The sequence below is a fragment of the Sphaerodactylus townsendi genome, linkage group LG03, assembly GCF_021028975.2.
Source record: "Sphaerodactylus townsendi isolate TG3544 linkage group LG03, MPM_Stown_v2.3, whole genome shotgun sequence".
In the NCBI taxonomy this organism is placed as follows: Eukaryota; Metazoa; Chordata; class Lepidosauria; order Squamata; family Sphaerodactylidae; genus Sphaerodactylus; species Sphaerodactylus townsendi.
The window spans coordinates 73,897,388-73,924,053 of record NC_059427.1 but is presented as its reverse complement, the minus strand read 5'-3'; the positions used below and the strand labels follow the sequence as shown (position 1 = coordinate 73,924,053).

The 26,666-nt window shown below is 46.3% G+C and overlaps 1 protein-coding gene across 1 annotated transcript in view; it reads left to right on the top strand.

The window, feature by feature from the left end:
* FAF2 (Fas associated factor family member 2) overlaps positions 1-25,555 on the top strand; it is a 36,222-nt gene extending 10,667 nt beyond the window's left edge. The window contains exons 2-11 of the mRNA XM_048490405.1: positions 3,837-3,905; positions 10,562-10,696; positions 13,464-13,540; positions 17,853-17,991; positions 18,526-18,611; positions 18,703-18,794; positions 20,014-20,191; positions 21,137-21,308; positions 23,351-23,494; positions 24,070-25,555. Coding sequence (XP_048346362.1) covers positions 3,837-3,905; positions 10,562-10,696; positions 13,464-13,540; positions 17,853-17,991; positions 18,526-18,611; positions 18,703-18,794; positions 20,014-20,191; positions 21,137-21,308; positions 23,351-23,494; positions 24,070-24,252 — 1,275 coding nt within the window. The 3' untranslated portion in view covers positions 24,253-25,555. The remainder of the gene's footprint in view (positions 1-3,836; positions 3,906-10,561; positions 10,697-13,463; positions 13,541-17,852; positions 17,992-18,525; positions 18,612-18,702; positions 18,795-20,013; positions 20,192-21,136; positions 21,309-23,350; positions 23,495-24,069) is intronic.
* Positions 25,556-26,666: the final 1,111 nt, after the last annotated feature.

Here is a 26,666-nt window from a genome sequence, read left to right as displayed (position 1 = left end):
AACTCTATTCATAAAATGACCTGGAAGTAGGGGTGCAGGTAGCGTGGTGGGTCAAAGTTTGCAGATGATACCAAATTATGGTAGGGTGATGAGAACCACTAAAGGATTGGCGAAGAGCTCCAAAGCGGACCTTGATAAATTTAGGTGAAAGGTGGGCTCAGAAATGGCAAAATGCAAGTTCAATGTAGCAAAATGTAAAAGTGATGCACATAGAGGGCAAAAAATCCAAACTTCACATTACCATCGTTACGGGGATGTCAGTGCTATCAGTCTGGCAGACCAGGAAAGGGGATTTAGGTGTCTTAGTTGATAGTTCCATGGGAATGTCCAACTCAATGCATAACAGCTGTAAAAAGGCAAACTCTATGCTGGGGATAAGTAGGAAAAGGAATTGATAATAAAAACCTGCAAAGATTGTCATGCCCCTTTATATAAAAGCAGTGAGATGCGAAACCAAGCGCTTGGAAGTACCTGTGTCCAGCGTTCTGGTCGCGCGCATCCTGCAAAGATATTATTGAGGAGATAGAAAAAAAGTGCAAGGAGAAGGGCAACAAGGATGATTGAGAGGGACTGGAGCACCTTCCTATGAGGAGAGGCTGCAGCAGTTTGGGACTCCTTTAGTTTGGAGAGGAGGCGGCTGAGGGGATATGATTGAAGTCTACAAAAAATTATGCATGGGGTAGAAAATGTTGACAGAGAGAAATTTTTCTCTCTTTCTCACAATACTAGAACCAGGGGGCATTCATTGAAAATGCTGGGGGGAAGAATTAGGACTAATAAAAGGAAACACTTCTTCACGCAACACGTGAGTGGTGTTTGGAATATGCTGCCACAGGAGGTGGTGATGGCCACTAACCTGGATAGCTTTAAAAGGGGCTTGGACAGATTTATGGAGGAGAAGTGGATTTATGGCTACCAATCTTGATCCTCCTTGATCTGAGATTGCAAATGCCTTAACAGACCAGGTGATCAGGAGCAACAGCCGCAGAAGGCCATTGCGTTCACCTCCTGCATGTGAACTCCCAAAGGCACCTGGTGGGCCACTGCGAGTAGCAGAATGCTGGACTAGATGGACTTTGGTCTGATCCAGCTGGCTTGTTCTTATGTTCTTATGTTCTTATCATGAATACTGCACTGAGCTGTTTGACAAGAGGATAGAATTTTGTTAAGGAACTGAGTTGTTCATCTGGCAAAACCAAGAAACACCCACCATGCACTTTGTTTGAGGGTCAGATTTGGACAGTGCTGTTCTTCAAAGTGTTCTTGCTCAGACTATTGCACAGTCTTCTATTTCTGATGGATGCTTGAGAGGCCAAACCTGTGGCTGCTGAACATTTTTATTTAAAACATATACATCTACCTTTCTCTCAAAACCTGGAGCCCAACATTACAGCAACACTGAAACCAACATGATAGGAATATTTTTTAAAAAGCCATTAGAACACCAGCAGTGATAAATTTCAAATTGAGAAAAGCTAATGTTAAAAGCCAATGAGGCTATAAGTTGGGAATGGAAGATCTGAACACAACTAGGTTGTATGTGCTTATATTTTATGAAGAGCCTTGTTTCTTACACATTAAGCAGAATTTCATTGTTCCCGGGGCGGGGGGCGGGGGGGGTGTAGATCCACGTGTGCTGCCGGTATCATGAAAATCAAATTTACAAGAAAATGTTTATGTTTTGTGACACCGGGAAGAGGGTCTTCATACTTTCAATATTATCATGCCTAATATTCCATGCTAATTCTGATCTCAGTAATCCTACACCAGGGGTCTGCAACCTTTACGATTACAAAAGCCAACCCCCCCCCCCCCCCGAAAAAAAAGAATTTCTGGAGCCACAAAATACATTTGAGCCTCATAATGAACGTAACACAGCCCATTAAGTCTAAATTAGCCTATCAACGTTACTATTAGGTCTGATTGAACATTAATATTTTACCACATGTGGCTATACTTTGCAGTGGGCTATTTATGATTATTTGATACTTCAACTTTGCATTTCCATCACAACAATACCATGTTTTGTTGCATTTATGAATGGCCTGTGCGCCATATTAATGACTAACTGACTAACCAGCAGTGCAGTCAAGATGATAATAATACAGAAATGCATGTAATAAAGAAATTCACCAGTACAAAGCACATCTTGCTTTAAAAGTGAGTTAGACAAGCTCATGGAAAAGTATACAATTAACTGTGTCAGCTAAACAGCCTCCCAGTTCAGAGGCAGTCTATCTTTGAGCATCAACCACTGGAGAATTGCTGCAAGAGAAGGCTGTTGCCTTTAACCTCACAGATGTGCGATTCCTAGACATCCTTAAATTCCAGTCCCCTGTTGGGAATAGAGGATCGCAAGTCTAGCTTTCCCTGCATTTGCTGCCTCAACAAGATTATCAATCCATACAGCTCCATGGAACATCCCAGTGCCAACCATCCACCTGTCCAGCAGATGCCTCCATTTCCTCCTTCCCTTGGCCCAGATGGCCTTGTTTCCTGTTCTGGAAAAGCTGCATGCTCTCCAAGCAGCCTGGGTTCACATGAATCATGCTGGACTTGCCCAGAAGGGAGGGTCTGGCAGCTGTGGGCCCTAGGTGAGGTGGAGAAAACCTGGCCAGAGGTATAGACATGGCACCTTTCTCCTCTCTGGCGCTTAGGTCTGACTCGTGGGAGTGGGAAGAAGCAAATGCAAGCATGCGACTGTTGATTGCCAGCGGAACTGACTAAGGTTGCAGACGTGCTGAGGAATGCAATGTCCCTTTTCAGTACCATAGGGGAGTGTGGGAGCAGAAGGACCACCAGCTGTCATGGCTGCATCTCACTGTGCACCTAGTGACACTGCCAAGCAGCTGTTCAGTGGCTACAGCTGTTGGGTTGTGACTCCTACCCAGCCCCACAGCCTCCAGGCCACATTTCCTGCGCTGCTCTGCCTGACTGTCTGTCTGCTTGGGTAGAAAGTCACTGCAGAGTGGCAAAAGAGCCACGTGCAACCTTGGAACTACAGGTTGCTGACCCTCATCCTACACCTAATGCATTGCTCATTAGATGTCTTTTATTGATTATCTCAACCTACATTGTCTTATTAGATTACTTTTGTATAGACTGCTCTCTGCTTATACTGTATAAACTTCTTTGGGTCTCAGTGAGAAAGGTGGACTATAAATATAATAACTACTATTCTGTCTGATAGTGCATTCTCTAAACTGGAAGCAGGCATATTCAAAGAGTGCAAGTAATCTCAGATGAGCAAAACAACGTATTTGGGAAGGAGAGTTTTAATAAATACTTCTACAGTGAAATAAAATAAGATGGATCACATTAGTATAATTGGCATATAAGACGATACAGATAAAATACAGAGAAAAAAAGACAAAAACCATATGTAAAACAATCCCCAAAGAGAATGATAACAAAGAATCTCTTAATAACAGGGTGATATAACAAAGTTAAAAAACAGAACTATCTTTTAGGGTGTATAATTTCTAGTAAAAATTTGGCCACCAATTCACAAACTAAAAGATCAGGGTTATTCAGTAAGTATAAGATCTTTTGAGTATCTGGAATCCTGTCACAGTTCAAGGGAAGAGCATTTGCATATTTTTCCCTAATTCCCTCATATTTAGTGCAATAGAAGAGGGAATGGGTTAAAGTTTCCAGTTGATCAGAGTTACAGGAGCAGAATCTCTTCGCACCCTCTATTTTAAAAATCTACCATATAGCAGCGCTGAAGGCAGAACATTGAACCTAGCCAATGAGGAACTGTTTAAGTGGGAAAAAAATGGTGCAATTAAGGCTTTCTGTTATGTTGACGGGTTTCCTCATTCTCTTTTTTCTAGGACTTGACTGGCATAGAGTCCATGGACCAATGTCGTCATACGCTGGAACAACACAACTGGAACATTGAGGTATTAATGTCATTTGCTTTCTCATTCTGCTGAATAAGTAGTAAATTTGTGCAGCTCCAAAGATAGATATTGTCCTTTGGAAGTGTGAAATCCTTCTCAAACTTTGTATCCGAGTAATCTAAATGATGTATTTATTTGTTGGATTTGTTGACAGCTTTTCCCCATTAAAGTGGGCTCAGATACATATATTTGTACACATATTTGGGCTCGGATATATATATTTACGTTCACATACATGTATTTGTACAATAAAACTACTACATTACAACTAGTTTGACCTCATGGCATCCTTCCTTATACATAGACCCAGGAAGGGACTAATTAAACTAGTTAATGTACCAAATAAGAGGGGAAAACCTGAATTATGTACCATGTAATCATGGAGAGATGCACAATGCTATGTTATTAACATAGCAATTATTTCCCAACTATTGGCAAACTTAGCTTGTCAACCCCTTTTGATTTCTTAGATTTCTGCAGGCACTGCTCACATGCTTTCAGCTGTAAAGACTATAAATTTGTTTTGTTTTTAAATGAAGCAGTTTATCAAACTTATCACATTCTGAAACTTTTCTGTAGTTTTGCAAAATGCTGGATGCACATAATTGCATTTATTTAAGTTCTTGTTACATGTTAGAAGTCTTGGATGTTCTTTAATCAAACTAATTTCAACAAATCATTATAGTGATGGTGTCTGATGTGAGTCCATAAAATGTAACTTTCCTTTAAAACCAGCCTGCCTGGTACTGGGCCATGTTATGTAGGTTCTCTCTTGACATTCTTATGACTGTATCAGCCTTGTAACTTTTTATTAGAATCATAGGAGCTTTTCATTATTTTGCCCCTTTTAGTGCTTGTGTTCGGGTTAAAGCATATGATGGGAACATTGTCCAGAAAAGGAAGCAAGCAACCCCCCGCCCAACCACCACAAACAAACAAGCAAACAAAATCTTTTGGTCCAGCTGAATTTGTCCTGTTATACTGGTGGCGGGGAACATCTGAATGGGTGTTTTCCAGCTGCTGCTCAGGGAAGGCAGGAAGAAGAATTTCGTCACTTCCTGGGCGGGGCTGGACACCCCTCTCTCCTCCAGTTTAGTTTCCTGCCTTGCCAGGGACGGCAGTGCTTCTAACTAGCTCCATCAGCTATACCTTCTCCCTTTTCCTCCTGATTCCAAGCAATCTACTTCCATCCTACCTTCTCCTTCACCTCCCAAGCCTCCCCCATCCAGCCACTTTCCCTCTCGCCTCCCAAGCCTCCCCCACCCAGCCACGAGGCGCTATGGCAACTTCCTCCTTCTCTCCGGAGCGACCAGGTTTCACCACATCGCTCGCAGAACGCACTAGTGCCACCTCTAAAGGGGGCAAGGCTAGTGCAAAGACCAGCTGGGCGGAGGAGAACCCCCCTCCTGGACCCCAGGAGCCACGCTCAAAAAAGCCAAAAGGTGCAAAGGAAACCGGCGACGGCCCCGGAAATGGTGCAGCCCTGAAGAAGACTCCATGCGCCGGCAGCTCCAGCGATACTTGCCAGACACAGGAAAAAGGATCACTGGTGGTCCTAACGGAGGCACACCAGGTGCAGCAGACGCAGCAAGGCCCAGGGGCGGCCTCCGTGGGGCTCGCCCAGCGCTGCTCGTCCCCACTCTCCCCTGGCCTCCGCCCGGCCCCCCTCCCCTCCGGAGATGGGTAAGGAGCCGAGGACCAGGCGGAGCACTCCTACGGCGCCAGCCCCCCGATCCGGGTAGAGGCGGAGCCCACTGCATCGCCGCCATCCGAACTCTCGGAGGAGGAAACAATGCTGGAGGCATCATGCAGGCAACAGCGCTCTGGTGGGAGAAGGTAGGGGGTGGCTTCCCCAAGCCAGGGCTCCTTGTCAGTAGAAGCCCAAGATATCCTGGTAGAACGCTTCAGGGTGGCCATGTGGGAGGAAATCCAGGCTTACCACCACAGCCACCATCGCAGAGGGCACAGGGAACAAGCCCTTCCCCCATCCCCAGGTTCCAGGGGCCCCACTAATATCGGGGCACCCACACCCAGGCGCCATAGAGAACCCTTAGATTTCCCAGGAGACAAGGAAATCAGCAAAGGGGAGCTAGAGAGTGACTCAGGCCACTTCTCAGACAAGGAGGAAAATCCTCCAGAGAACCAGGACCAGACTTTTAGGCTATTTAAACAGGAGGACATCTCCCTCCTCATTACTAAAACTATCGCCGCCCTGGAACTGACGGATCCCGTGGATGCAGAAGACCCCTTAGGCTCCGGCAACCCCTCCAAATCGGTCAAAGGGTTCCCTAAGGAAAAGAAAGATATCTTTCCACAGGAGGAAAACCAACATGAGTTTTTCCCGGTTCCGGAATTTTTTCAGTGTCACATTAAGAAAGAGTGGGCTAACCCCACCTCATCCAGTAGCCTTCCCTCCAACTTCAGGAAGTTGTACCCAGTCCCCCAGTGCATTGAGCACATCCTCCAGACCTCCCTGGCGGATGCGCCGGTTGCAGCACTGCAATCTGGAAGCCTGGTCTCCAAGGATGGCATGGGCTCCCTTAAAGACCAGACGGACAGGAAGACGGACCTCGCCCTTAGGAGGGCCCACAAGGGCCTGGCTGCACTCACCAAGGCACTGTCAGTCTCTGCCACGGTAGCCAGGGCCACCATCGTTTGGCTGCGCCAACTTCTGGCCCTGATCCCCACAGAGCTCAGGGGGACCAGGGAAGAAACAGAGGGTACTACTCAGCTCCTCCTTCCTTACCGACTCCACCTTCAACTCACTGCTCATGGCAGCCAGAGTCATGTCCACCACAGCAGTAGCCAGACGTCACACCTGGCTGAGATCCTGGCGTGGACTTTACCTCCAAACAGGTGGTGGCGGCCTACTCATTCCAAGGGGGGATGCTCTTTGGCCAGGAACTGGACCAGATCCTGCTAGAGACCCGGGGACAGAAGAAAATGATGCCCAAAACCGTATGGAAAGACTTCCAAACTTCTTCCTCCCGGCCCAGTATCACCTTCCGGTTTCATCGCACCCTACTCAGACCACCTAGAGACGGAAACCGCTGGCAGGCCCCCCAGTCCTTCCAGAGGAGGCACAGCCCCTTCCCCAGCGCGCCTTCCTTTTGCACCAACCCCAAGCCCTTCCAAACCGGTGGCCCCAGAAAACAATGACTGCCCGCCAGAGGCGCTGGGGGAGGGGTCGCCTGCAACAATTCCACCAACAATGGACGGGCGACCACGTAGACCACTGGACACAGGAAATCATCAACGCAGGCTACTCAATGGAGTTCAACCACCTCCCACCCCAACGATTCCGGAGCTTTCCCACGAACTCCAACTTGATAAAAGCATGGAGAACTCGTCAGGCCATCCAACATCTATCTGCTATCAAAGCGATAGAGCCTGTACCACCATTAGAACGATACTCAGGAGTCTTCTCCCACTTCTTCACAGTCCCCAAGTGCAATGGGGACTGGCGGGTCATTCTCAACCTTCTGTTCATCAACAAACACATCAGGCTCCAGTGCTTCCGCATGGAAACCCTAAGGTCAATAGTGGAACATCTACATGCGGGAGATTTCCTCACCTCCCTAGACCTCATGGAAGTATACCTTCACATCCCCATCAACCCAGCACATTGAAGGTACCTCGGTTTGCGGTGGGGACAGAACAGTTTCAATTCCGCGCCCTACTGTTTGAACTCTCCACGGCCCCCCGAGTGTTCTCCAAGGTCCTACTGGCCCCCATCACCATGCTTCGAAGGGAGGCCATACACGTCTACCCATACTTAGACGATATTCTAATTCGCTCCATCTCAAAGAGTGGGGCGCTCCGGGACATCTCCAGGGCACAGGAAGTGTTCCAACAGCATGGCTTCTTGATCAACCTGACCAAGAGTACCCTCATGCCATCACAAACCATGGAACACCTGGACAATCATCGACACCGTCAACAGCACGCTGTCACTACCGTAAGAGAAGATTCAACAGCTGGTGCGCACAGTCATATCTGCCCGACACATGCCACTCCTCACCCTAGTGAGCCTGATGGGCCTCATGGTGTCCGTTTTCGACATGGTCCAATGGGGACAGCTGCACACCCGTCCACTCCAACGCTTCCTACGGCCCTTCCAATTCCAGATTATGGAAAAACAAGACCACCAGGTGACTCTCCCCGTTCGTCTGAAGAAGGAACTATGATGGTGGATTCAAGACCACAACTTCTCTCGAGGGAAGGTGTTCCTACACCAAGCGCCGCCCCAGATAGTCACCGATACCAGCCTCAGGGGCTGGGGAGCAACGCTGGGGGACAGGTTCGTCCAGGGATCCTGGTCGGCGGAGGAAGCCAACCTACCTATCAACGTCCTAGAGACCAAGGCCATCTTCCTAGCCTTCCAAGAGTTCCGGAGGAAGATACAGGGCATGCACATACTGGTACGCATGGACAACACCACAGCCAAAGCCTACCTGAACAACCAGGGGGGCTCCAGATCCTCCCAGATGCACAAAGAGGCGCTCCAGATCCTGTCCTGGGCGGAAATCCACCTCCTGTCGCTAGAGGCGGAAGACATCAGTGGCCAACTTAACCACCACGGCAGACTGGCTGAGCAGACAGACGATCAAGGAGGTGGAATGGAGACTCAACCCATCCATCTTCCGCATCATCACTCGGGAGTTTGGGGAACCGCAGCTGGACCTCTTCACGACGGTCGAAAACCAGCAGCTACCGGACTTCATGTCCAGATTCCGGGATCCCAGAGCAGCAGGGATAGACGCACTGATGGCACCGTGGCCCCGTGCACTCCTGTACGCCTTCCCACTAATCCATACCCTACCAAGGACACTACGAAAAATAGTGTCAGAAAGGGCCACAGCGATCCTGGTGGCATCACACTGGCCACGGAGGCCCTGGTTCTCAACCATCTTGGAGATGGCCACAGTCCCGGGCATCAGACTGCCCACTCCCCCGGATATGCTATCTCAGGGCCCAGTGCACCACCCAAAACCACAGTGGTACCATTTAACCGCGTGGCGGTTGAAAGGCAGACCCTGAGGAGAAAAGGCTACTCAGAACAGGTGACCAAGGTCCTCCTGCCCTCTCGACGACAATCCCCACTGCAATCTACAACTGTTCCTGGAAAGCCTTTATTCGATGGTGCAGAAGGAAGAAGGCGAACTACCATGCCCCTACCCTCCCACAGATACTGGCCTTCCTGCAGGAGGGGCTCAGCACGGGCCTATTCAACCCCACCCTCAAACGCCAAATGGTGGCACTCGTCACGGTTCTGCCATCTGCCGAGGGGCTCTCAGTCACTAGACACCAAGACATGGTCAGATTCCTAAAAGGGGCAAAACAGCTACAACCACCTATGGTCCACCGTTTTCCTACTTGGCGCCTCCACACGGTACTCTTGGCCCTTACAAAGTCCCCATTCGAACCGGTGCAATCCATCCACCTGAAATGGCTCCGCATGAAAGCCCTGTTCCCTGCTGGCCATCACCTCGGCCAGAAGGGTCTCTGAAATACAGGCCCAGGTCAGAGCGGACTTCTGCGTCTTTCACAAGGACAGGGTAGTCCTCAGACCGGACCTGTCCTTCCTGCGCAAGGTCTGTTCGGACTTCCATGTGACACAGGAAATCATCCTCCCGTCCCTCTGCGCATCACTGACTCACTCTACAGAACGGTTGTGGCACAACCTGGATGCCAGAAGAGCCATCAAGGCCTTCATCATTAGGACGGAGTCAGTCCGCACTTCCCACAGTCTCTTCATCAACATCTCCCGACCAGACTTGGTCGTACAGATGTCAAAGGCAGCCATCAGCCACACCCTGAAAGCCAGCATCATCGAGGCATACAAAGCTGCCAGTTAACCACCACCGCAGGGGATCACGGCCCATTCCACCGGCAGTGCAGTAACCAATGCAGCATTCCGCAAACAAGTGCCGCTGAGAGACATATGCCGTGCAGTGACATGGTCTATCCCCTCAACCTTCGTTAGACACTACAAACTCCAATCTCTAGCAGCCTCCGAGTTTACGTTCGGTAGATGGGTGCTGGAGCACATCATCGGAGACTAATCAACCCACCCATAAGGGCCTGCTCTGGGAGGTCCCATTGAGATGTTCCCCGCCTCCAGTAGAACGGTCCATTGGATACTTACTGTGAAGGGACGTTCTGCTGGAGGATAGGGGAACATCTGGGCCCGCCCGGAATGCACATCAGTCTCCGATCACCAACCGACACATGGCTAAGACATCTCCACTTCCTACACTTCTCCAACTTCACCAATTCTACTGCTTCAACATTAACTTACTGGAGGAGAAAGGGGTGTCCAGCCCCACCCAGGAAGTGATGAAATTCTTCTTCCTGCCTTTCCTGAGCAGCAGCTGGAAAACACCCATTCAGATGTTCCCCTATCCTCCAGCAGAAGGTCCCTTCACAGTAAGTATCCAATGGACTGTTCTTACATGTGTAATGGTGGGACAGTTTATTCAGTGGAGCTTCGTTAAGGATACTCTGGATTCAACTGAACTGGATGTCTCTTAGGTGTTCCAAGCTACTCCTTAACCAAAATGTTCAAAATAGTACATATGTTTCTTCAATAATAATATAATACTTTTAGTAATCCTTTTACTTTTAGTAATCCTTTTGTGATCCTCCTTTTGTAGGCAGCTGTTCAGGATCGACTGAACGAACAAGAGGGTGTCCCAAGTGTCTTCAATCCACCACCTTCCCGACCACTGCAAGTCAACACTGCCGACCACAGGATTTACAGCTATGTTGTTTCAAGACCACAACCAAGGGCAAGTTATTTCATCATTGCACTTCCCTTAATTAGAGATATACTTTTTGACAATATTATGAAGTAACACTCCTACAGGGAAGGGAAAATATTTTTCTGCAAGTTGCCTAGATCTTGGAACATTTGGGTTTTCTCACCTGTTTCAATTTTATTTTTTGGTTCCTTTTGTCTGCTGAAAATTGTTCCAGTGTGAACTTAGTTTATTCCTTCCCCAACTGGTGTGCTTAATTTTGTTCTTAGGTAAAATATTAGTATTCATCTACAGTCTCAGTGCAGCCTCCCACTGGGGATTGCGCCTGCACAGGCCAACTGACTCAGCAGAATTCTTTTAGACCTTAGCCACAGCAGGGGTGCTCTTCTCCCTGTGTAGTCCATGACGGTTTCTTCCTGCCCAAACCATCACATGACTCAGGGCGGCGTTCCCCCCTTCCCTCCATGCGGATCAATTCAAGCCTTCTCTTTGGTTTATGAGGGTTCTTTGTTTGCTTTTCCCTTCTGAGCTGAGGCAGCTTTTGCTAACTAGCTTTTTTCTACCCTTGACAGCTTTTCAGAGTTGGAGTTAACTGAGCCAGTTTTTCCTGACTAGTTGTTTCATCTGCTGCCTTGAACCAGCAGCAGTTTGAGTCCAGGCTAGGAAATCATCCACGCAGTAGTCCTATAATGGGAAATGGGTCAGATTGAGGTGCGGGCTAGAGGTGAAGACATTGAAGTTTTCTCCTGTCCACTTCTCAGAGTCTTAGACTACTCTTGACTCTGGCAACAGAGGAATTGGTGATATCATCTGTCAGCATCCGTATAGCTGATATTTCAGCCTATCATGATCTGGTTGATGGGGCACCCTTTTCCCCCATAGTCTTTTAAAGACATTCCTCAAAGAACTGCTTCATATGTTCCCACCTTTACTTAAACTGGTCCCACAGTGGTAAGTGTCCCTTGTGCTAACCAGCTTGATGGAAGCTCCCTTTGAACTGTTGCCAATTTGTTCCTTAGAGTGCCTCTTCAAGAAGGTGGCAGTCACTGCTATTAGGAGAGCGGATGAACTGGCTGCTCTAAGGATTGAACCACTGTTTCCAGAGTTCTTTGAAAGCTAGGTGGTATTGCATCTTAGCCTAGACTTCCTTCTCAAGGTAGTATCCACTTCCTAGCTGGTGCACGATATCTGGATTTTTCCCCCCACAGCCTTTCTCTGAGGCAGAAAAACTCCCACTTGTTGGATGTTAAAAGGGTTTTATTATTCTATTTTAGCAGAACCAGACCCATTAAAAAGACAAGTCCCTCTTTGTATGTTATGATGATCCAAAGAAGGGTGCAGCAGTTTTGTCACAAACCATCTCTAGGTGGGTGGTGGAAGCAATTAAAAAGTACTGTGGGGCAGGGAAACAGTGTCCCTTGCAAGTTAGGGCTCATTCAGTGAGGGCCAGTGGTGTAGCACCAATGGGGACCGGTGGGGCACGATGCCCCGGGTGGAGCAGCAGAGGGGGCGTGGTATTCTGGCGGCAGGGGCGCAGGATGCGCGTGCCTTCCGGGCGCAGTTCCCCTTTGCTCCACCTCTGGTGAGGGCCCATGGGGCTTCGCCCACTTTCCACAGGAGAGTGCCACTTTGTGGACATCTAAAAGTCAGCTACGTAGTCTACCAGTAATACTTTGTCAGACATTACGCCATCGACCTGCTGGTGAGAAAAGATACTGATGTTGGGGAAGCTGTTCTCCATGCTATGTTCCAGCAAGAGGAATCCCCCACCTCCTGCTGTAAGTGGCATCTCCACGTGAAATCCCCAATGAGAGGCTGCACTGAGACCACAGATGAAAACCTGGTTGTGCTTATTGTAACTGGTGTTCATCTGTGTCTTCAGTGCAGATACGCATTCCTCCCTCCTACCCCGCTGGATGCCCTTTTCCTGTTCCTTTGGCTTATAGTTTTTCAGGGCATTTGGTGGCAAGTAAGAACTGGAGAGTTTGGATGGGAAGGAACCACCATGGATGACGCAGGGAGGAGATCTCTCCCTGCTTTTGCTAAGGGCTAAAAGAACTCTGCTGAGCCAGTTGGTCTGCACAAGCACAGTCTTCAGAGTGTTTCTGCACTGAAGACCTAGTAAGTGCAACCAGATTTTCTGTATTCTGAAACAAAATAAAAATATTGTAAAGTGGACAGTGTTAAAATGGTGTTCATGGTTGTCCCTATATAGCTTATCTTTCAGATAGCAGAAGTCCTGTGTGAAGTAGTCCTTAGTTAGCCACAAATATGCATGGCATTGGTGTCTTCCATTCTAACAATATTGAAAGTAGACGATACTTAAACCAAAATTTGGTTAATTGTTTCTAATATTCCCCAAATGAACTTAACACTAAAGGAAAGCATTTTTACAATATATTCTTCTTGAAGAGACAGTGTTTTGTAGTGGTTAGTATGTTAGACAAGAACTTAGTATGTTAGGCTAGAACTAGAACTTGCTCAGCCATGAAACTTACTGGATAACTTTGGCCTGCCACATTTGATTAGTTTGCCTCCCTCAAAGAAGTGTTAGGATAAAATAAGGAAGGGGGGACAACGACTGCTATCTATGTTTCCCTGAACTGCTTGGAGAAAGGGTGGGATAAAATGTGAAACATTTCTCCTGAATGTCTTGTCTGAGGTTAAACCTGAAGTTGGTGGCTTCCACACTTATGCTGTGATGTCCCTCCTCCCCTGCACCTCCTAAGAAATAAGACAGTTGAGGTTGTATATAAAAGACTGCATTGGTAAACATCTAACTCTCTCTTTGTTTCAGGGCTTGTTAGGATGGGGTTACTATTTGATAATGCTTCCATTCCGATTTACATATTACACATTACTTGATATATTTAGGTAAGTCCATTAAATGTATGTGCTAGGGTTATTCATTCACCAGTATTGACTTGATAAGGCAGGCTGTGGTCAATTGGTGGACAATTTTTGATAAGACTGTGTTGTTGCTGAAACTCTTGAAATGAATGCTGTTGTAAGGATACTTTGATTCTGATCTAACAAGACCATTTTCTCATGGAGGTGGAGGACATCTTGTGTGAGGTCTTCCTTTTTGCTAGGAGGCAGTAAAAACTGTCATGTCACTTCCTGTATGAGCCTGGGAAGCCATCTTCTCCCCAGTTTAATTCCTGCCTCTGCAGGGAGTGTATGGTTTCTTCAGGCTCTCACGGAAACTGATCTTCGATTCCTTCCATCTGTCTTCTCTGTGAGTGTGACCCTTTGTGTGTTGTTCCTGTATCCCTTGGCCACCTTGGATTCTTTAGTTTGTGCATTTGGAGCAAACTTAGCTGCACCGGCTCCCAAGGCCACACGGCTTCCTTTTTCCCGCCATTTTTCTCTTCAGCCCGCCTCAGTATTGTGACCGGCTCCTTCTCCCCTGAAAGGGAGATTTTTGCCCTCTCTGCAACAGAAGCAACCAGGGCAACTCGGAATTGAGCCCAGAAGCCGCAAACTCGCTCAGGGAGCCCCAAGCCTCCCCCTGAGCAGAACAAATGGTCGTGGCCGCAGAAAGACCAAGCGGCCTGACCAATGGACGACATGACCACTACTGAGTACAAGAAGCGCCGCGTTGCTCCTCAACCCAGTCGAACGCCTTCCCAGGGCGCTTCATCTAGCTGCTGCGCTCAGGCCAGCACCACCAACAAAGTGCCTTGCGTTGGAAACGGTGAGGAATCCTCCTGGTGATCACCCTTCTGAAACAAGGCAGGATCTCAGGTCCACAGGGGGAGGAGAGGAAATGGCCGACACGTTACTCACAAGTAACGCTCCTTCCGAGCAGAATGCTCCTACAGAAGCTCTCATTAACAGGTTTAGGGCTGTTATGCAGGAGGAAATTCATAAATACCACTCAGCCACCTATAAAGGCCAAGTTCCTGTGCCCAATGCCAGCCAAACCCTCCTTAGGGAGCAACAGCAGGAACCCCTGCCTGAATCTTATGCTAGAGCCTCCCATAATCAATCTATGCATTTTTTCAAGCAGGAGACTTTACAGTTCCTCAATAATAAAACTATTACTGCCCTACACCTCCAGGACCCTGAGGATGCAGAAGTTGCTTCCTCTCAGGCCCAGTCCAAGCCCTTAAGGGATGTCCCCAGGGGCATGTTAATTATTTCTCTCAGAAACAAGATCAGGGTTTTTTCCCCATCCCAGAGTGTTTTGAAAAAAAGCATCAGGAGGGAATGGATGGGCCCTGCCACCCATAAGGGACTCCCACCCTCGTTCAGGAAGCTGTATGCTGTACTGGAATACATCCATGGCCTGCTTAAAATCCCCCTGGTAGATTCCCCAGTTGTGGCCTTACACTCAGGTGGCCTGGTCACCAAGGAGGGTGAGGGAAATATCAAGGACCCATTAGATAAAAGGTCAGACTTGGTCTTGTGTAAATCCCACAAATGGTTGGTGTCTGCCATTAAGGTACTGGCCCATCCTCCATGGTGAAAGAATTAGATCAGGTCCTCATAGAAACAAAGGAGCCCTTCGGGGATTGGGCGGGATATAAATTGAAGAATAAATAAAAATAAAATAAATAAAAAGAACAAAAAGAAGGCCATGCCGAAGTTTGTTCAACAGGACCGGCCCCAAGGCTCAAACAGGAATACTTTTCATTCCCATAGAGTACTCCCAAGGGCACCTTGGGATGGGTCCCACAATGCATGTTAACCCTAGGGTTCATGGCATCACCACAGATCTTCGCAAACACAGAGATCCTTTCAAGGGTGAAATTCCTTTCACCCAAGCTATAAACCCAGCAAGCCCTTCCAACCAGAACACCCCTCTAAACAATTGACAACCAAGCCATCCCAGTAGGTGGTTGTCTTCTATACTTTCGTCACTCTTGGCAGGGCGACCACTTGGACCACTGGGTTGCAGAGGTGATTTCCATGGGATACATGATTGAGTTTATACACATCCCTCATCAACACTTCATTCCATCATTGCTCTCTGCGCAATGGGACAAAGGCACCAGAACCTGGAAAGCGGTCCATCACCTTATTCAATAAAAGCCATAGAACTGATCTCACAGTCAGAAAAATTTTTAGGACTGTATTCAAACTTCTTTACAGTACCCAAAAGGTCGGGAGATTGGAGGGCGATTCTCAGCCTTCGCACTCTAAACAGTATGTCAAGCTCCCAAAATTCTGGATGGAGACACTACGTTCCATCACGGTATCTCTCCGATAGAAGGACTTCATGAGTTCATTGGACTTGATGGAGGCCTACCTCCAACTAGCGATCAATCTCAGATTTGTTGTTCATAACCAACACTTCCAGTTCAGGGCGCTCCCATTCGGACTCACCATAGCCCCCAGGACCTTTTCAAAGGTTCTTGCACCTGTCATCTTGTTGAGGGAACAGGGGATTCACATACATCCCTACCTCGACAACCTTCTCATCAGGTCAAAGTCTCACGATCAGGCGTTGTGAGACATCCAGACATCTCAGAGAGTCCTTTCTGAACATGGTTTCCAGATCAATCTTGGAGCTGTGATAGACACCACTCGGGACACCTTATTCATTCCCAGGGACAAGATCCTGAAAATCCAGCACTCGATAGCAGCAGTGATCTCGGCCAGGACGGTGAAGCTACTGCAACTGGCCAGCCTGATGGGACTGTTGATCTCAGTCACAGACTTCACGCAATGGTGCAGGTTCCACGCACGGCCTCTGCAACAATTCCTACGTCCCTTCCAGTCTTGAATAATACAGAAGCGAGACAAAACTCTGTCAGTCCCCAGCTCCCTTCGAACCAACCTGCAGAAGTGGACCCTACAATCCCTTCGGTGATCGGGCGGTATAAAAATCAAATAAATAAATAAATAAATAAATCCAACCTGAACCAAGGGAAGACCTATTTGCACCAAGCTCACCCACAACTATTCACCAATGTCAGCTTATAGGGGTGGGGAGCGACCCTTCAACACTAATTGGTGCAAGGACAGTGGTCGAAAGATGAATCAAGGTTGCCCATCAACATACTGGAAACCAGGGCCATTTTTCTAGCCCTGCAACACTTCCGCCCACAGCTTCAACATCAGCATGTCCTGAACAAGACCGACAATACATCTGCAAAGATGTATGTCAACAATCAGGGAGGATCCAGATCCTTGAAATTACACCAAGAGGCTTCCAAGATCCTCACGTGGGCAGAAAAACATCTTCAGTCATTAAATGCCGAATACATTGAGGGCGTGCTGAGTACCGGGGCCGACTGGCTCAGCCAGCAGCAGTTGTCAGAGGGAGAATTGAAGCTCAACCCACGGATCTTCCAGATGATCTGCCAACAGCTAGGCAACCAGGAGATGGACTTGTTTGCCTCCCCAGGCAACTTTCAACTCACTCGGTTCATGACACGCCATCATCAACCAGCAGCCAACGCAACGGATGCACTGACAACACCTTGGCCTCCTTGCTTGCTGCATGTCTTCCCACAATTCACGGTTCTACAGAAGATATCCACAAAAAGGTGACAGTCATTCTAATTGCTCCAGACGGCCATGGTACTCAACAATTCTAGTAATGTCAATCTCCACTCCCTTCAGTCTTCCGATCATTCCAGACCTGCTAACTCAGGTGCCCCTGCGGCACCCAGATCCAGGTTGGCTCAAGCTGACTACCTGGCTCTTGAGAGGAACAGACTGTGGATGAAAGGATACTCAGAAAATGTTACTTCCACCATCTTGGTTTCACACAACATATACAATTTGTCCTGGAAAGTGTTCATCAGGTGGAGCAGATGTCATAGTGTAGATCCTGAACATCCTTCCACAAATGAGAATCTTGATTTTCTGGGGAGAAGATGGCTTCCCAGGCGCATACAGGAAGTGACGTGAAAGCTTTTCCTGCCTCCTAGCAAAAGGGAAAGGAAGCCCCCACACAAGATGTCCTCCTAGCCATCCATGAGAAAGGCCCTTCACGGTAAGTATCCAATGGACCCTTCCTAAGCAAGCATGTGTGTATGCTCAGGGCTGCTTAATACAAATTAATTATTAAATGATAGTATACCTATTTTGTAATTTTAAAGCATGTTTGTGGACAATGGGGTTCTGCTTCTGAAAAGAAAAATAGAGCAGCCAAGAGTAATCAGTGATCACTTGTTCTTGAGGTTCTGGGTACCTAGAAAGCTGATGCTTCAACTCCTTTACGTTTTCCTAGGTTTGCTTTGCGTTTCATACGCCCTGATCCTCGAAGTCGGGTCACTGACCCCGTAGGTGACATTGTTTCGTTTATTCATATGTTTGAAGAAAAATATGGAAGGATACATCCTGTCTTCTACCAGGGAACATATAGCCAGGTTGGTATATAAGGTATTGACTCTATGTCATGGGGGTATGTTAGAGTAATTTGTTTTGGGGGGAGGTGGCTCTTACAAAAGCAGTCTTTAAATTTCCATTCTGATAAATTATGTTTCTTCTTTGCAAAAGCACGGAGATCTAATTTTTTTCAAACAAACGGCGAATTCTACCACTAAACAATGACTAGGGAATGGAACCCAGAGCTTAGATTATAGCCTCACCACCAGGCAGTTGAACTTGGGTAACTATGAGGCAGCCGATTGGAGGCCATGTGCAAGTGCAGCACTGTATATATTGCTCTATACCAGCATTGTTTTTACCAGGAGAACTGGAAAGAGGGTCCAGTCTTAGATCTTTTCCAAATAAAAGGCCCAGCTGAGCATGCTGATGTAGAGAAATGTTCAGCACAGTCTCTTTGCATGCTCTGCATCACGGACTGTTTGATGGAAGCAAACTAATTTCTTGATGACTGACACTTATCCCTTGGGCACGTTGTCAAACTACCTCTCAGTTTGTTTCTGCTTTCCCTCCAGGCACTGAACGATGCAAAGAGGGAGCTCCGCTTCCTCCTGGTCTACCTTCATGGTGATGATCATCAAGATACTGATGAATTCTGTCGGTAGGTTAGTTGAGATTTTTCTTAATAAATTGAGACATATGTGGGTTCTAGATGTGGCTTCAAGTGTTTATCTCTTATTCACTCCCTACAGCAACACTCTCTGTTCACCTGAAGTGATCTCCCTTATCAATACCAGGATGCTTTTCTGGGCTTGTTCTACAAATAAGCCTGAAGGATACAGAGGTAATATCATCTAATGCTAATACAACTTGCACTTTAATAACCTGCTCAGTAGGCTTAGTCCTGGATAATTGTGCATAGGATTGCAGCCTTAGAGAACAATCTTATGCATATTTCCAGGGCAGGGGGTGGGCAGAGGTTTATGTACTTACGGGGCATGTTCAAAGTAAATGTTAAGAATCAGGCTGCTAAAATAACCTCTTCCTGCCAACTGCTTTTATTCTATCTCTTTTTGCTGGAGCAGGGGTCTGCAACCTGCGGCTCTCCAGACGTTCATGGACTACAAATCCCATCAGCACCTGCCAGCATGGCCAATTGGGAATTGTAGTCCATGACCATCTGGAAAGCCGAAGGTTGCAGACCCCTGTCTACACAGCTCCAGAGAAATCTACAAATCTTAGATAGTGTTTCATTTTTAGTGGCCAAATGAGCACCTAAAAGTTAGTTCTTGGTTCCTTCTGCTCTGTTATCAAAGCTAAAAGTCTTATTCTTGTTGTCTTCAAGGACTGTGTTAATGTGTTGGCTGAATTAGGAACTTTCCGGGGTGGGTGGAGGTTTGCTGAATTCCATAGTCTGATTTCCTTGACCTCATAGTGTCCTGAGAGAACTCTCAAACTCTTACTGGTGTAAAAATTCCACCTATGGATTTTCAGGTATTAAATTTTGAAAAATTTTATGGCCATAACCTTAAACATTATTCTAAAGGCTGAGCTAAATTATGCCCCCCCCCCCCCGCAAAAAAAAATAATTTCTCTGGTGCCTTCTCCTTAATTCTGGAAGTTGGCTTTTCTCTCTTCTACTCTCTTGCCTAGTACTATTGTTCCTTCATATATCAATTTCCTAGTGAGCGTGCATTTATGCTATTAACACTGAAATAAACTTTAATACCAGAACTCCAAAACAAATTTACAATTGGAATGGAACTCATACAGAACAAATTGTCCCTCATCTTAAATGTCAGCTAAGAAAGCCTGAAGTGGAAGATAAGTAGCCTGCACAGTCTTCTAGGGAGGGACTGTGGAACACAATTTTTATGCAGAAGTTACCAGGTAAAAAAGAAGCACAGGTAGCACACCTGGACAAATCCCCTGCTTGAAACCTTTGGGTCAACTACCTGTCAAAAGTAGATGGTCGTTGACAAGTAAAACAAAGGGTTTTTTTCTTCCTAAGTGCCTTTGTGTCCTGAGATTGCCAGTAGTGGTTACAGTTTGTGTTTGTCTAGTTTCTCAGGCTCTGCGTGAGAACACCTACCCTTTCCTAGCAATGATCATGTTGAAAGATCGCAGAATGACTGTAGTGGGAAGGTTAGAAGGACTCATCCAACCTGATGACCTCATGAATCAATTGACATTCATCATGGATGCCAACCAGACATACCTGGTTTCTGAGCGCCTGGAAAGGTAAGTTGGCAACAGATCTGCATACATCTACACAGTCAGTTGCTGCATTTCATTTGGCCCCAGTCCTCATGTTTGTTTGAATTGAATGACCACTGACTCACATTTGGGCATATAGCATGAGAGATGGGGAAAATGCTCCTATCTTCAGTTTACCGCTCTGTTAACATTGCCTAATCAACATGTATGCTAGTGGCAAGTTGTTTCTCTGGCCCCTCCGTAGCCAGCAGCAGTGTAACAACAGTCATCCAGCAGAAGCTTCAGATCACTAAACACTACATTTCTTTAGGCACCTCTTATCCTCCAACTCAAAGGTAGATTTCCTTTACCCCTTTCTGGAATCCTCTGGTTATGGGACTTTTAAAAGCAATATAGTTCTGGGATTGGGCAGTACTGTGGTAATGGACTAGGGCAGGGATGGCCAACCTATGACACCCCAGATGTTCATGGACTACAATTTCCATCAGCCCCTGCCAGAATGACCTGCCAGAATGACTACAATTTCCATCAGCCCCTGCCAGAATGACCTTCCATCAGCCCCTGCCAGAATGACAGCAGGGGCTGATGGGAATTGTAGTCCATGAACATCTGGAGTGCAGGTTGGCCACCCCTGGACTAGGGAAAGCCATAATTTTTCTCCTAAAAAGAAAGACTTTAAACATCTGTAAAGATTCCTAGTTCTCAGCTATGTGCCTGGATCTTTATTGTGTGTGTGGGGTGGTGGTGGTGATGTTGATAATTGAAGAACTGTGCAGTCCTTTAGATTTCAGCCATGTGCCTATTAGAGTAGGCTAGCCACAGCCTAGAATTAAATGACATGCTCCTAACACGTTCTTCAGTTTGCAAAGCATCCCACACCAGTTCAGCAAACATTAAATTTCTTTTCTTGATCACAGGCATTATTCTAACTATATTTAAAGTGCACTAATGGTATCCCTTCTTTGTCAGAGAAGAGAGAAACCAAACTCAAGTCCTAAGACAGCAACAGGATGAGGCATATTTGGCTTCGTTACGGGCAGATCAGGAGAAAGAACGCAAGAAAAAGGAAGAGCGGGAGAGGAAGAGAAGGAAGGAGGAGGAGGTGCAGCAGCAGAAGCTCGCAGAGGAGAGGAGGAGACGGGTGAGAAATAAATGTGTCAATAGCGGTGAATTACAGTCCTTGATTTCATTTGATTTTTGAATTACTATGCAAATATGCAAATCAATACCCCACTCCCCTGTTATATCTCCACTACTTTGGGAAATAATTCAAGTAGGGTAGCAATGTTAGTTTGTGCACCAAAAACCAAAGGGGACTTGTGTCATTTTAAACAATAATAGATTTATTGACAGTCTCCAAGGTAGCTAGTTCATTCAGACTTTCCCAGAGGCTTACCAGGGTAAAATGGCGCCCGGAGGCAAAACCTGCTCTGGGTGTGGGCCCCAGCGCCCCACTTACCTTTGCCAGTGGATGCTTCAGTGGCGGCAGCCTTCACCACTTCCCTTCCCACTTGGAGAAGAAGGGGAACGGCTGGAGGGACGCCTTCACCACTTCCCTTTCCTCTGAGCAGGCAGCCCACTTGGAGAAGGGAAGCGGCTAGAGGAACGCCGTTTGTCTCAACCACTTCCCTCGTCCACGTCGTCCTCTTCGATGACGTGGGCAGGCCAAGGGAGGCCGAAGACTCTGGGGGCAGGGAAAGGCATCTGGTCATGTGGGGGGGGGAATTTTGTGCCCCCCCCCCACGTGACCAGATTAATTGCACCTGGGGACATGGGTTACCCCATGTCACCAGGCAGATATGCCTTTGGATTTTCCTTTAAAATCTCAAGTGAAAGGAGATTTCATGCCCATTTGTCCAGTTCTTAGAGTTGGGGTTCTAAATAGTAAATTCTCAGTTCACATACATCTTTCCTGATGCATTTTGAGCAAGGAAGCTATGCTAGTAGCAGTTTGGTAGAGAGAATTCAGATTGTACAATGTAAGTGTGTTCATGTTTAAACAATCATGGCTGTAAAGATGTTTGGATAGTGTTCCTTTCTTTCATTATTACATCTGTTGCACACTGTAATAAATTTACGGAGCCTTTATAATTGATCCACTTTACAATGTGAACTTAGTGACAAGCCTCTTTTCTGTAATTTCTAATTCTGCTTAGTGATTCTGTATGATCTTGCAAGTTTGTCAGAAGTCCTCATGTAAAGGTTTGATTTGATTTTGCAGTTCGTATTTTAGAATATGGTGGTATTATTCACATTAATGTCTGTCTTTTCATTTGAAAGATGGGTGATTAGGAAAAGATACTGAAATAATGTGCACTTTTCCCTTTCATTTTATAATCAGTAGGTCAGTCTTCCACAATGGAAATTTCACTTCATATAATGTATATATATTTGATCTGAACAATGAAACTTGGTACTGTCATTACTAATGCAAAGTCATTAAAACTTCCATTTGTTAGTTCATCATTCATCTTTTTGCATAGGTGCATTCTTCTTAATCCATCAAACCTTTCTACCTTTGGCCCAGGCAGGGAGCAGTAGAAATCAGCGTACATGCTTGCACTTTCTTCTAGAAGCTTAATAAAGCAGATGTCACTGGACATTATCCAGCTTGCATTACAAAGAGCAGAACCCAACTACATTTCTTCTGTGGAAGAGATTTAAGCATGCATGTTGGCTGCTATTGAATTAAATGGGACTTTTAACTTCAAGAGAACCAATGTGTTGTAGTGATTAGAGTGGAGGAGTCGGATCTGATCCAGCTCTGCCATGAAGCTCAGATGGTGACCTCAAATTCTCCGTCAACTTAACCTCTCTTTTATCGTGATTGTGAGGATAAAATAGAGAAGGGAAGAATAAGGTTGTAAGCTGCTTTGGATCCCCATTGGGAAGGAAAGCAGGGTGTAAATGTATAAATAAATAATTTGGGCTGGTTGGTGTCTGTCTATCCTTACCAATACAAATTATTTTGCTGCCTTACCAAATTCTTGCTAGCAGCCTCTGTCACACCTTGATCTGTAGGAAAGGTGACTTGACTGTTCAGTTTTGAAGGGTGTTTGAGATGCAGTGACTGTCATTGTTGATAAACAGTTAACTGCTCCTCTGCTGCAATTTTGTTTAAAGTTTGTCAAATCTCTTGTAGAGAGAGATAGCTGTTCACACATCCATTTTCTTCACACGTAGACTTTGCAGGAGGAGAAAGAACGGAAATCTGAATGCCTTCCACCAGAACCTCATCCTGATGACCCAGAAAGTGTCAAAATCATCTTCAAAATGCCTAATGACTCTAGGGTGGAGCGGCGATTCCATTTTACACAGTCGTTAACGGTGAGAATGGAGGAGAGATTTGTGCTTTTGTGTCTGGTGGCAAATACTTTGATGACTAGAGAATGTGTATCTTAGGTTTTTTAACCAACTTAGTACCTTTCTGGGAGGGGTGCAAAATACCCAGGTATGGAAACTAAACAAAGTTGAAAAGACTTGCATCAAAATACAGTGGTGGCTTAATTCATTATTGTCTGACACATATCCTGGCAAGAGGTTTTGCTAAAAAAGGCTTTCTTTAGGTTGCTTAATTTACTATGTACTTTATTAGCGATTGATACCTGGGTTTTCTACCTGTAAACTTACTTGCTTTTTATTGGCCCACACAATCCCTCATGAAACAATGTCTCTGAAAATATGGGGCTTCTTTTTTGGTCAAGGTGATGTTATATAGGAAAGGGGTATAATCTGATTTCTCATGGGCTTCCATCTCTGCATTTTGATGGTAAAAAGTCCTCTTCAGGGGATATTATTCTCTTCAGCACAAATGAGAGTATTAAAACGGGACTTGGTACATTGAACTGCTTTATTCCACAGCTGCAAGGACTATGGCAAGTAATTCTACCCTTTTACTTCAGGTGATCCATGACTTCCTATTCTCTTTGAAAGAGAGCCCAGAGAAGTTCCAGATCGAGGCCAACTTCCCTCGCCGTGTCCTGCCCTGCCTTCCCTCAGAGGAGTGGCCCAATCCGCCCACGCTCCAGGAAGCTGGACTCAGCCACACGGAAGTTCTCTTTGTGCAGGACCTCACGGACGATTGACACTTTTCCAAAATACAGAGATGAAAAGAGATTCCTATTATAATACAATATTTTTTTTAAAAGACTGCTGCGTACAAATGAGGGATCAGAGACTCTGTGGCTTTGACCAGCCACACCATGCGTCTGCACTGGCGAGAGAAACTGCACACTCACGCACACTCAACCCTTTTACATTCAGAGGGCAAATGGGAGGGTCACGACTACCCTCCCAAGGTCAGGAATGGCAGCTCTTGGTAAATATTGCTTTTATTAAAAATGATATACCCCAACTTTCTGACATTAGAATACTTGCTGCTTGTGACAGCCAGAGGACAATGTCACCTGTGGGCCACAATAAAAGTATTCTGCCCAGCTTTGGGTGGTCCAGGCAGCAGGGTTTTTTTTCCGAGCTTCTCATTCTGTATAAATCTTCTTTTGCTTTGTATTGACCAAAGGAGAATGGGGTTACAATGGTATTCTTTTTTTAAAAGAGCCGGTTGACATTCTTAACTACAGGGGTTCTTCTTTCCCAGGGTTGTTAGCCTGCGTAGTGTAATAAACTCTGCCTCTAGTGTGCCTGTGCTAACACTTCTCACTGTGAGTGTCTTACTGCCTACCCAGGCTGCGTCTGGCTCAAATGCACTGCCTAGTTGGAAATGGTGGCCTAACCCACCCTGTATGTGCATAGACTAAATTCTCTGATGCAGTAACAGCCTAAATCAGAATTTGGCACTATGTTTGCCTTCACCACAGACACTCAAGCTTGCCTTGTAGGAGTTTTGGACTGTGCGGGATGCTTTTAGTCAAGCCATAGAAGTGTCTGCAGTAAAAGCTGAAAGAAAGGTATAAAAGATAGCAGAAATATCAGAGGAAATGTGTGGCCTGTTGTTAGCTGTTGGCCTAGAGAGGGTTGCTTGAATAAATGATGCTACAACAGGAGGCTACCGAGTTCTAAAGGGGCAGCGTACCCTGCTCTTTGTAACGGCTGTTGCTGTCACCTTCAGTAAGAGGAGAGTGATTGATCATGCCCCATTGAACACTGGAGTGTTTGTGAGGCCAGAAAGCTGCCGTCTGTCACCTTTCTAACTAACCAGACAATCCTGATTAACTCAACCCCCCCCCCCCCGCCCCCCAGGCTTGTGGAAGTTCACAGAGCACAAGCTATATCTGCACGCATTACATGGGGGGTTTGTGGGTCTCCTTCTTGAGGTGCAGGGCTTTCCCTCCACTGGGTTTTTGGGGGAATATCTGACTTCTTGAAAACTGGCAGTATTTGGAATCTGAGCTGGACTCATAAAATACAGTATTTTTATTTGCCAGACCACTTCCCTTCTCTGTTTTGTTTGCCTTCATCAGAAGCACGCAAATGCTACTTTTTCTGTATGTTCCGTCCAAATATGTAGTTGAGCAGGATTTCAAAAAAGGAGAGATAGAAGAAAAAGGAGCCCAGTACCACCTTAAAGACTAATAAAGCTTATTCCAGCATAAATTTGCATGAGTCAACTTCTCAGAAGCAATGAGATCTGACTCCTTGAAAGCTTAAAAGCCAAGGTGGTTCCCAATGCTAGCACCGGGTTATTACTAACCCCTGGGGTGACATCACAACATGACATTGACTAGGCCGTTGACTGTTGCCTTCCCCAGTTATCTACACTTACCCTACATTCGAAGTTTATGCTTGAATCAATTTTGTTAGTCTTTAAGGTCCTGCTGGATTCCTGCTTAATTTCACTACCACAGACTAATTTGGCCACCATTTGGAATGATGACAAAGAATCCTATTTTGATGTGGGCCATGGTGGCAGGGGCTGATGGGAATTGTGGTCCATGAACATCTGGAGAGCTGCAGGTTGCAGACCCCTGAGCTAGAGCCTCAGTAGTGATGCTGTGGTCACAGCCCCAGACTTGCTCAAAGATGGGAATCAGTACTTTGAAAGAAGAAGTTCTTGTTTTATTGTTGACACGCCTAGGAATAGCTGGTAGCTATATCATTTGATCTGACCAAAAGACTACAGGCAAAAGATATTTTCTCAGTGAGACATGTGAGACCCACCCCCATCTTATTCCCTCTCTGAAGGTGAGAAAACATACACACTCTCTCCTTTGACAGTGATAACCGCTAATGAGTTTCACACCACCCCCTGACATGAGATAACAGAGCACAGATTAACTTTCCCAGGCTGTCAAGCAGGAAGCCCGCTGTGGCTGGAAACATGGCAGGACACAAGCTAAAACAGAGGGTCATGACAGCTGTACAGGTGTAGTAGTAGTAGATCTGTCATTGGTTCATGACTGCTACTGAATCAACGCTGAATTTAGTGCACTAGCTATTGCTTAAGTGTCTACTTTCTCAGTTTTGCTTCAATTCTTTGTAGACCAACCGATTGGTGCCTATTGCAAAGGAGGAGATCACAGAGAAGACTGAAACAAAGGCC